Source organism: Gopherus flavomarginatus, chromosome 4 (genome assembly GCF_025201925.1).
Source record: "Gopherus flavomarginatus isolate rGopFla2 chromosome 4, rGopFla2.mat.asm, whole genome shotgun sequence".
Taxonomy (NCBI): Eukaryota; Metazoa; Chordata; order Testudines; family Testudinidae; genus Gopherus; species Gopherus flavomarginatus.
This window is the reverse complement of record NC_066620.1, coordinates 75,550,251-75,562,781: the sequence shown is the minus strand read 5'-3', so window position 1 is coordinate 75,562,781 and position 12,531 is coordinate 75,550,251. Positions and strand designations below refer to the sequence as shown.

At 39.7% G+C, this 12,531-nt stretch overlaps 1 protein-coding gene across 1 annotated transcript in view; it reads right to left on the bottom strand.

Moving 5' to 3' along the window:
- Positions 1-12,531, bottom strand: part of AKT3 (AKT serine/threonine kinase 3) — a 336,511-nt gene that overhangs the window by 138,931 nt on the left and 185,049 nt on the right. Inside the window, exons 5-6 of the mRNA XM_050950427.1 lie at positions 12,107-12,251; positions 2,802-2,933 (exon numbers count right to left, since the gene is read on the bottom strand). Of these exons, the coding sequence (XP_050806384.1) occupies positions 2,802-2,933; positions 12,107-12,251 (277 nt within the window). The remainder of the gene's footprint in view (positions 1-2,801; positions 2,934-12,106; positions 12,252-12,531) is intronic.

Below are 12,531 nucleotides of genomic sequence, written 5' to 3'. Positions count from 1 at the left end.
CATTAAACATTGTCCAAATTCTGCTCCCATTGATTTCAATGAAACCTGGTTAGACCAACATGGAATGCTGCTGAAAACCCCATTCTTGAGCAAATAAGAAACGAAGAGGCAGACCCTCAGATTGTGTAAATTGACACTGGAGCACCAGTGGAGGATGTGCCTCTTACTTTATAGTTTTAGTGATTCTCAAAAATAATGCCAGAATTTAAACGGGGGGAAAAGAAACAAATTAAATTAAATGCAAAGTTTAGGTCCAATATAGTTCACTGTGCTTGAGGTGGAAACAAGCGTGTACAAACGAAAGGCTGGGAACTACCAAAGATTGATACATTTGGTTTATAAGCTCAATGGTTCATGAGTTATAGGGCATTAAAAGCTGTCAATGATCCCATCAGGCCAAGCCTTAATAATACTGGTAGCAAGTTGCGAACAAATGCAATGTTTGGTCTGTCATCGCAATTGAACTGGGCAGATGCCATACATCTCAAACCTGAACTATAACACACCTACTTTTACAATCATGGTTTTCTCTAGTGCATATTATACCAAGCTGAAAGCAGATTATGTGATGTACTTAAATGAAGACTAGCTTGACACTGAAGAACTTATTTTAACTTGTGCCCTTAAGTATCAATTTAAACACTGTGCTCTAGAGGTTAAATGCTATCATTTATAAATCTCTGTTGATGTACTTGATCTTAGTGTGCCAATCAACTGTGCTTACAAGCCTGTCATATTTTTGCATGTGGTAGGAAGGGAAAGAGAATCTACCACAATGTTTCTGAAGACCCAAGTATATCCCCCATTCTAAACTTCACCAAGACCTCACATCATCACTACCACCCTATCAACCATGGAAAACTGAACACTGCCTCTAAAGTTATTAAAAGTAATCTAGTGAGATCAAAGTTCAGAGATTAAGGAATATGTTGCTTCCTCAGACATTAAAACTCCTTGGTTAGCATGGGTGAGACCAAACTAAACAAAAAATAAACAAATAAAAAAAAAAGAAAAATCGAATCTGGATCTCTGGCACTATCCTAATGAGCAAGTTTCTGAATCTCTGAAGTAACTTCATTGACCTCAACAGAATTACTTTAGATTTTCACTAGTTTAATGGAGAGCAGAACCTGCTACACAGAGATAGAAAAAATAAGTATGTTAAGAAATGTTATTTTAACTTTATTTTAAATTCAGTGTTACTGCAGCAGCCATCAGTGTGAACAAGGGAAGCCAAAATATTGGTTTTCTCTAACTGATACAAAAGCCACCCCAACTATGGCATCTTTACTCTGGGTAAAAGGGCAAGAAAATTGCATGAAGAGGCTCTAAAGGCCCTGCATGCAGCCAGGTAAGGATTCTCTCAGCACAGGAACTAAGAAAGATATCCATAAGACTGTCTTCTGAGGATCCCTATACAAGCACTAATAAAAGGGCCATGTTGAGGACAAAGGTGTTGGGGGTAGGGCTGCTCTGAGAAGCACTTCCACCCACAGAACAACCGGAAGCAGCCGCTGTACACCCACAGGGCTGTCTAAATTGCACTGAGAGCTGCTCTAGCCCTTGGAGCTGTCCAGAATCAGGAAGGCACAAAGGTAGCTTAAAACCATCATAGCCCCCATCCCCCTTGGCTGCAAGTTCTGGCATAGCACAGTTCATCCCACAATTATATTTAAAAGCAAAAATGTATAGAGTGATAATTTAAAAGCGAAATATATAATATGCATGAGAAAAATTCCATTAGAATTTTATGGTTATCAGTTTTGCCAACCCCAGGCCTCAAATATCATGAGTCAGACCAACAAAAATCATCAGATTGGGGTTCTTTGGATTTGCTTCCTGACTTTGCAGCATTCAGAGTTCAAATTTTTAAACTTTTCCACATGACAAGAAATTTACTTTTTTTTTTTTAAGATGAAAGATAAAATTCTCACTTAATAATCTGATACCAGCAGCTGAGCTTTTCATAAACCACCAAATATTGAAAAGGTCACAATAAATTACTGGGCACAATACAGGGGTAACCAGGTGAAATTTAAGGGCCTGTATTACACAGGAGGTCACACTAAATGATTTAACAGTGCCTCTGGCCTTGAACTCTTTAAGTCTAAGGCTATGGCTACACTACAGCTTCACCCGCTGACATAGCTACTGCCACTCACAGGGACTGGAGTAATTCGGCCAATGGGAGAGCTCTCTCCCATCAGCTTAGAGCAACTACACAGAGAGTTTACAGTGATAGCCTAAGAATCAAATCACAACAGTTGGCAATACCAGGCTAATCAAACACTAAGTTTAAACTATTTGATCCTGACCCTTTAACATCAGCTCTACAGGCAATAAACTTCAGATTTTTCCTGTCCCATAGGAACTGAAACTTTTAATTCTTTATCCCATGAGCAAGGCAGGGAATAAAATTTAAGCTATATTTAATTGCTCCACTTCACGTAAATTACTCTGAGAATGATCTCAGTTTGCTTTAAAATAATCTTTTCCTGTAAGCCTACAGTACTTCCTACAGTACATCTTCTTCTTATTTAAAGCTGACTTGCACAATCTTTCTGATGCTTTCCTAAACATAGATGCAGATGACCACAGCAAGGATGCATCCAAATGCTTTCTGTTCATTAGATTGGTAAGATAATGGAAAAAGGCACATGAAGTACAAATGTTAAGAGAACTTAGAGCCCTTTAGACACTTACAGTTACTATCAGAAACCACTGGTGTTTTGCCTGTTATGTATGGAATTTCCCACCCAAAGGAATACTTGAGAAGGGAAAATATTAAAATATAAGCTTACCTTTGCAATAATAACTTCTTTTTTCAAAATCTTCATCGCATAATATTTTCCACTTGCCTTCTCTCGGACCAAAATAACTTTGCCAAAAGTGCCTTTCCCCAGTAGTTTTAAATAGTCAAAATCATTCATTGTCTGGATGCAGGAAAAATCAAGAATAGGATCATAATATGCAGATACTATATATATATATGCACATTTAGTGCATTGCCACTACCAAACAGTACCATTGACAGCAAGTTAAGACCAAGTTATACAAATAGTGGATTTCCACAATCAAAATCAGAATAGTGAAGAACATTTTAGTTTAAGGCTTCAACTATATCTTTAATGCATTTATTAATATAATCATTGAAGTTTATATTCTCTAGAAAAACCCTAAATAATATAAAATAAGTGATCTTATATATCACATGTAATGATTCTTAGCAACAGCACATGCAGAACAAATTAGTCTGAAATTCATGGATTCTGACAGTTTAAGAAAGATTATCAACTCTAGCAGAACAAAGGGAGTGAAGAAATACAGCCACTCACAAACTTCCTTTAACATCAGGCTGCTGCTGGCTCTGGACTGGCGGGTTTTTTTTGTTTGTTTTAAACATACATGATCCACTAACTGCAATACAATGCCAGTAACAGACCTTGCAGCTTAGCACCAGCTGTTGCCTTATTTAAGTCTTTGGGTATAGAGTTTACTGCTTGATTGTTTTCAGAATCAACCTGGTGTTTATGTTTTCATTTTTATTTTCTTTCACTTAACTGAACTACTGCAAAATGGATTCCAAGAAATCAAAATATTAGCAGAAAACGGATCTGGAAACCTTCATATCTATCAATATAAGCCGGGTAAGGAGGCTGATGAATCTGGTGAGTCTACCATCACTCACTCCTTTTTAAGATGATGGGTTTAGTTATCCTGAGGGAAACATTCTGAAGCCTCTTGACCTCTCTAAAAGCAGTTTTGAAGTTACAGAAGGCACAAATAAAAGTGTCAAGATACTGTGAACACTAAATACAGACTGAAAACATGAAAATAGAAACTTCAAATTTAAAAACTATATAAAATACTATAGTTTAAGAAAGTCTCTCTAAAAAAAATTAAAAATCTGGAAAATTAGGAACCCAGAAATCACCAACTGTTAAAAATCCAGGAGTGTTTTAAAGGGGCTGAGCCAGAGAAAGGCATTTAAGAGCTGCAAGTAACAATATAATCCATTAAATCTGATCTTCTTGTCAGTGAAAGGGTGCTCCTCATTCCTGGGATTTAATGATAATTCTCTCACAACTTGGCTACTCTCAACACATATCCATGCCTAGTTATTTTTGCTCATACCTAATAAAGACCGTATGTGCGCATGAGCATACACGTGTGTACATACACCCATAAATACCCCTCTTATGAAGGAAAAAAGAAGATTGCTTGTACAGGCAACTTGGCCTCCCATCTGTCACCCATCTCAAATGACAATGATGCATTAGGCTGCTTTTCCACATACATGTCTTGCTAATGGCTCATCTACAGTGGCAACGTGGCAGCACTTTAACGTGGCTTGTGTGGTCACGGCGCAGATCTAAAAAAAACCACCTCCCCGAGAGGCGTGGCTCCCAGCGCTGAGGCACCATCTACAATGGCACTTCACAGCGCTGAAACTTGCTGCGCTCAGGGGGGTGTTTTTTCACACACCTGAGTGAGAAAGTTGCAGCGCTGTAAATTGCCAGTGTAGACAAGCCCTAAGTGTCACACATTCGGGGGGAGGGGAGAGAAGAGATATAGAGACTATCCCTTAAAATAACCTTTGGTCCCATGTAATGTGTACTCAGCTAGGAGCCAGAATACTATAGCTTCTGGTCTCACCTCTTTTGCTGATTGATGTTAGGAAACTATCATTCTCCACAGTTTACAAATAAGGTAATTGAGATGTTGCACATGGCCACTTCAGGCAGATGTGGAAAAAGAACCCAGGTCTCCAAGACAAAAGCAATGCAAAATTCATCCACTTAGCCATGATACCTTCTGGGATGAGTTTGCAAAACCTACATGCTTGACTGTGATGTCTCTAACCACTAGATCACACTCTGCTGCCAGAACCACAAACAGAACCCAGGAATCCCAATATCCAACATCCCACTGCTGTCTCACCTACAGCCGTGTAATCCACTGGCCAAGCATGTGTTATTTCCCTCTCTAGGGGCTGATACACATAGAAAATAAAAGCCTATTCATGTATGTATCATTCACTCCTTTCGTTCAAGTGGCAGAGATCTGTGTTGTGGCTCTGAAACTCCTGGGTTCAAATCCTGCTGACGATCCATGAGGGAAAAGACGGTATGTGACTACGTAATTAAAGTCTGTTTATAATGCATATGCACAAGGACATAACTCAAGTTGCATCAACAAAGTTAATCCTGGCATTCCATAGTACTTGGCTAAGCAACTTTAATGCTCAGTGTAGAATTTTTGAAGCTAAAATATAAAAAGATATGGGACCACCACTTAAATTAGCACTTATGGGAAGACTAAATACCTCATGACATTGCTAATGAGCTACACAGCCTGTTGCTGTAGGTCTCCAGTCTGAATCCAGCCCAGCTCAGTGGTACTTAAAATTTGTTCCCATCTAATGTATGTTTTGTGGCTCCTATATGACTATTTTAGTGAATCACATTTCCTATTTGACAAACTATCATGCTTTGCACTACTTGGTAGATTCAGTAGAGATGCTCAGAACTGTGTAGACCATGGAGAACAAAATATCCCTATAATCCTTAGAAAGAAGCGTTATTTATCAAGGCCAAAACAGACCACTGTGATCATCACATCTGACCTCCTGTATAACATGGGTCACAGAATTTACCTGAATTAATTCCTGTTTGAACTAAAGCATATATTTTAGAAAATTTTCCAGTCTTGATTTAAAGTTTTCCAGTGATGGAGAATCCACCATAACACTTGGTAAATTGTTCCAATGGTCAATTACCTTCACTGTTAAAAATGTGTCCATTAATTCTAGTCTGAATTTATCTAGCTTCAACTTCTACCCACTGGATCATGTTGTACCTTTGTCTGATTACTGAAGAGTCCATTATCAAATTCCTGTTCCCCATGAAGGTACTTACAGACTATCATCAAGTCACCCCTTACCCTTCTTTTTGTTAAACTAAATAGATTGAGCTCCTTGAATCTATCGCTATAAGGCAGTTTTTCTAATTCTTTATTCATTCTCATGGTTCTTCTCTGAAACCTCTCCTCTTTATCAACATCCTTCTTGGACTACATTCTTTGTTCCTAGATGTATATCTTTACATTTGTTAATATTAAAAGACTTGTGTGTTTGGGTCCTGTCTCCCAGGCAATCCAGAATGTTCTCTGTCAGTGACTTGTCTCCTTCATTATTTAGCACTCCCCAAATTTGTGTCATCTGCAAACTATCAGTGATGATTTTATGTTTTCTTCCAGGTTACTAACAAAAATGTTAAATAGCATAGGGCCAAGACCCAGTCCCTGTGGAACACCATAGAAATACACACACACAAAGATTCCCCCATTTATAATTATGTTTTGAGACCTTTCAGTTAGACCCTTTTTAATTCAAGTGAGATGTTAATTTTGTATCATAGATTTTTAATCAAAATGTCATGCAGTACTAAGTCAAATGCCTTCAATAAGTCTAAGTATATTACACCAATACTATCACCTTTATTGTTGAAAAACCTGCCAGTAGATAAATAGAGGGTTTCATTTTCCATGACTGTCTATGCCTTTTACCTGCCCTAAATCTACACAACTGTGTTTAAAGATGAAGTTTATGATTTCAGGTAAACTGTTTGAAAATTTGATCGTTAAATAATTTGTATAAAATGCCACACCTCGAACTGCACAAAACCTGAGATCTATGGGCAAGTGACTAAATATGTTTGCTGATTTAGCACAGGAAACTCCGAGGCATAAAAAAGAGAAATCAAAAATTGCTAGTGGCTGGGGCAAAAAGAGCTGTGAAGATCTTTCCAGCTAAAGCAAAGATAACTGATAATGGTGACCTCCAGAAGTTTAAACAATTTGATCATGCAAAGAAGTTTTTAGAACAAAAGAGAAGGAAGAGGATTAACAGGTAGAGATCATCTCAAAAAGGACCTAATCAAGAATGCTTCTTTTACTCCGTTTTAAACTTATGTGATGATTTTCTTATAAAAATCTTTAACCAGTTTAATTTTTAGTGAAGGCTTAGCACAGTGGTTCTCAAACTGTGGGTCAGGACTCCAAAGTGGGATCGCCAGGGCTGGCATTAGACTTGCTGTCGCCACTTGTGGGGAGCCACCCGAGGTGAGCACCGCCTGGATCCGGATACCTGGCAGCCTAAGTTCCCTGTAAGCTGCACAGATGCACAGCCTTCTTAGCAGAACCCGCCCAGAGGCCTGCCACAATTGGGGGAGGGGCGCCCCTCTCCTGGTCCCAACCTCCCCTAGCCCCAACACTACCATGGCCAGGGCGCCCTTACCCCGGTCCCAACCAATTCACAGCAGCCCTCCCCAGGCCCGAACCCAACCCTGGCCCAGACCTGCCAGGGGAGGAGTGCTTATCTTGAGGTCCCAGCTCCGGAGTTACTGCAGCGAGGAGAAGTACCTCTCTCCCCCAGCCCAGGTGCTGCTCAGGGGAGTCCTCTCTCCCCGTCGTAGCCTTGGAGCACCCTCCTGCACCCCAAAACACACATCCCTGGCTCCACCCCAGAGCCCGCACCCCCAGCCAGAGCCCTCACCCCCGGCACCCAACTCTCTGCCCCAGCCCTGAGCCCGCACCCCCAGCCAGGGCCCTCACACTCCTTCACCCCAATTCTCTGTCCCAGCCCTGAGTCCCTCATCCCCAGCCCTTCCGCAGAATCTGCACCTCTAGCCAGAGCCCCCACACCTCTGCACCTCAACCCTCTGCCTCAGCCCCCCTCCCACACTCCAAAGCCCTTGGCCCCACCCCCACCACGTGAATTTTGTTATGTGATGTGTCACACATCACCTCCATATTGGTACGCATAAAATTCATTCCACACATGGGTGGGAAAAATGAGAGGGAATACTGCTGGCAACACTGTCAGAAATGCCTGTTTCTAGATCCTTCGGTTGGTAAAGTGCTGGAAAACACAGCTTTTACTGTAGCTAATTTTCTCTGTTTTATGTTCCAGCCTGCATATAATAAAGCGTAATTACATTGTGGTTGACACATGGAACTTTTAAGCAAATGCTTGTAGAACACTTCTAAATTACAACTATGCTGTTGCAAACAGGTCCACCATGTAATGTGTGACCACAAGTGTGTGGTGACCACATGGAAGATGTTAATCACATATCTTCAGCAAAAGACTAGTCTTCTCTAGAGTCCCGTGTTTTTTACAAATACAAAATAACACAAAAATGAACAAAAAATGTATAAACTAAATAAAATGAAAAACTCACCCTGTAGCAACAGCTCCTGTTCATGGGGCTGGGCTCAGCTCCCCACTCCAGGCATAATGGAGCGGAAGGGGTGAAAATTTGAGTGAGTGGCGTTGCAAGCTGGCAGGCCCGACCCTACAGGACAGGTGCATCTACTGCAGGGTGAGTGCAGGACTGGCTCCCCCTGCAATCTGCACCTCCCAGGGCCTCCGACCTTCTAGGGGCAGGATCCAAACCATCCCCCAGAGCTTCTCACCACACATACAGATAAAACAAATTAAACAAAACAACATAAAATCTCCCCCACACGTTAAATGAAAAACTATAAAAAATAAAAAGAATTTAATGGGGCTCCAGTGTTCTAAAGGTGTCAATTTTTAACAGTGACAGTAATTAATCATTGGAGTCATGGTGCATTCTCCATCACTGACAAATTTTAAATCAAGATGGGATGTGTTATACAAAAGGTCATTCTAGATCATCACAATGGTTCCTTCTGGGGCCCTGGATTGTATTCATTGCCCCACAAGTCACAATTAGAATTTTGGCAGAACAAGCCAGGTCATCTGCTCCGTTTTAACAGTCTTACAAATAAACATGAAGCAAACAACTTTCTTGCTCTTTTCTGTGTTAAAGTAGTGAAAACTGCCTGCCTGAGAATGGCCTGGAGATATGATTCTTGCAGAGTGAAAAGCACAAGAAATCCCATTCAACAGAACAGTGGCTTGGTCAGGGTTGGGCAGAATCCTTTGTATCTTAACCTATAAGACTGGCCATTCACTCCCTGAGGGATGGGACAACCGCTTGATTAACAAAGGGCAGTTGATCATCTACTCTGTGAGCCTGAAGAAGGAAAGTGAAAGCATTTTATGCCATGCTACTTCTAAAAGTCAGAAATCTGTGCGATTAGCCAAAGCCTCCGTAAAAGGGATCATCTCTTCCCTCAGAATAATCACCAGACTGGGGTGAGTACAATCCTATCAAAGTCCATTCAGAAAGTTAGCACAGCATCAATGAAGAAGGGAATACTTTGGTCTAGATGAACACAGTTATAGGTACGAAGGGAAGGGCAGAAAGCCAGTCGTATTGTAAGAACCTGTAATCTAATATCTCCACAAATGAAAGTAAAATCAGTGCTATCATGGATCTAGTTTTCACACATGCCGCATCAAAGCAGATATTACAAAGGAAAGCAATAGCCTTGGAGGATTCTGAGTATGGCTTAACAGCAGGCCATGGTCATAGACCTAGTGGTGAAGACAAAAGTCTCTTCCTGTTCTCTTCCTGAGTTTACCAGAGGGCTTAGAGATGGCAAACAGTGAAGAGTAACACAGTGAGGCCTGCCAAGGAATGCAACGGGTGGATGTTGGGAGATTGAAGAAGCACCCCTCAACCAGAGGAATGAAAGAGCTGGGATTACTAAAAACTTTGATGGAGTAAAGGGGCAAATACCCATTCACATGAGGGTTTTAATGAATTAAGACTCCTGAGGGGCTTCCATCGATTAGATGAGGTTCTCGTCTCTTGTCCCTCCCCCTCACCTCCTATTTCTCCAGTGTTCTGGTCCTATTTTTTTTTCTTACTTCTTACTCATTCTGCATCCTGAAGAACTAATTTATGAGGTAAGGGTAAGATGGAGAGGGCAGAGCTGCAGGTTCCATACTTCTGTTGTTGGAAGCCAAAATAACTAAGAAAATAACTACCGTTGTGTAGAGCTGACTGACTACACTACTGGTGTTTTATTTGAAGGATGAGAAAGAGAATAGGCTTTACAACAAGTTGTGAAAAACTCATAAGAACATATTCTGTGCATAAAGGGACCGATTCCGTTCCTATTTAAATCAACAGGACTTTTGCCATTGATTTCAGTGAGAGCAAGATCCTGCCCATAAGGAAAAAGTGCATAGAGGAACAAAAACAATCTTCAGATCATAATCTAGCATACTGTATTTCAGGATTCTAGTGATGGTATTAGCATTTTATAGCTACAATATACATTAAGATTTTAAAAGTTACTTATGAAAAGCACCACCTTTGATTTACAGAAGTACCCAGACTGAAGATGATGGAGCCACTTCTATCAAAATTAAATCATGTACTCTAAAGATCATTTTATTTACAGACTCAATTTACTACATTCCTAGAGCAGAGTAGTCCCATTTCTGTGTATTTGTTTCTTAATATGATTATGTTCTTATACTCATAAGTGTACCATATGGAGCAGGCAAAAGCAAAATTCATTGGGCTTAGACATAGAATCCTGCGACAAAGCTACTGTGTGTAGAACATATTGTACAATAAACCCTTGATGTTAAACAAACCCATATAGAAAATAAATGACAGAATAGATGGATTATATGGTTATAAATTGTGGTTCTGAGTATACCAACAACTATAAGAGCTTCACAAAATCATATGTCTAGACCGATTTCTAACCAGTCAATACTATCTTTTTTCCTATAGAAAAGTCTTTTATAAAAGAAGCAAGAGAAAATATTCTGAATGATTAACATTATTATAGTATTCAGGACTGCTGGCTGCTGACTCTATGGACACACAGGGAAAGTAACGACACACCTTGTATTAAGGTTACTTCAAATTTTTCATTTAAAAAAAAATTCTTGAAACATTCTTTGAATTTTGGGAGGGAAATAGCCATAGGGACATGGACGTGCCCTTTACTGGCCTCAAAAACTCTATTCAGATACAGCTGAGTTATTAGGTATCAAAAATCACCATTTCCCATCTGAGGTTAGTTTTGTACAGCTTGCTTTAGACTTGCTGCCAAAATCCCTCAACATTCTGTAGCACTGTACATGCACTCACCTCAGGCATCTCACTTCAGATTTCACAGAGAGCTCATGTTCTCAATAGGACACAGAAAAAAATTAATCTTCCTCTTCTCACGCCCTCCCACCCCTTTTGGCCTATGGAAAGATGCACTGCACGGTGACACAGGGAGACCATGAGTTCCAAATGCACTTCTTATAAACTGTGTTAATAATTCTGTACCATTGACAACACTTATTGATATGCAATGTCTTATACTCCACTGAGAAGAAGTTACATAAACTGGGAATAGTACTCAGATCTCTAGCCAGGCAGACCCAAATCCTTCAATTTAGCCACATTGCCTATCAGAAAGACCCTGCCATATCTTTGGGCATGCTGTTTGTAAAAGAGTGCTAAATCATGTATAGGTAACCCACTGTTTCATTGTGTTATATCTCAACGTCTAGTGGCTGGTTGACATGGGACTCTTCCTGTTAACTGATATAGTCTGTCCTGGAGCATAATTGGTAGCAGTCTGTGCTGCAATGCTAAAAACTCAGGATTCAAACCTTCCTAATGATGCATGATGAAGAGATTGTTACACCTGCACATAACAGGACCTGGGTTTTGCCTTATTAAAAACTAGAGCACAGATATTTTGCTTTCTGTGAAAGACAAAAGTCATTAAGAGCCAAATCCTGCTTACTGTTCTCGTGTAAATAATATATTTCTTTAAATGGGACTATTTGCATGAGAGAGGCAAATAGCTTTCCTTTAGGACAACTCCTATTTCCAAATTTCTAGAAAAGTAAGAAAAACTAAAAGGGAAAATGTGAAAATGTATAATGGATTAGTTAACAATTTTTTAAACCCTGGTACAGGCGTCAGTTGCCTGAAACAGTGAACTGTGGGCTCAAATAGTGAGTTACATTAAAATAACGAAACGAGAGGCATTGAGCTTTAATAAAAGAATTGTATACTTCCATGCTTTATGGTAAACAAACTTTTCTATAAATAACTGTCTTTGCATATTGCTTCTATACAAATACACAACTATACATAAGCTATTTACATATTAAGGAACCTTATCAGTCATCTCTGTATCCTGTTACCTTTCTTTTATGATGAGTTGTGGAAGCATCCATCTCCTCCTCTCCTATATTGTCTATCTGTGATGTTGGACTACAGTTCATTCTCTCCTCTTCTTGCCTCTGAAGCCTGTCTGCTACAGCTTGGATGGCTTCTGTCCATTCTTCCCTATCAAGAATAAACCAAAATTCCTATTAATAAAAAAAAAGGCTTGACCCCTTCTGTCAAATATTTTCTAATGAATGCACACATAGTAGTAGTATTTTACCTGCAAAGTTATTATGCTATATAATAAAGGAACTACTGAAGTAATTTGCTTCAGTTTACTCCCCTATATTACATAATCTGGCAACTGGCACATGCTCTAGATCCAGCAGCATAGGATATATGTGCATGGTAGATTACATCACAATAATTATGTGTGTTTGATTTTGTAAATACTTTAATA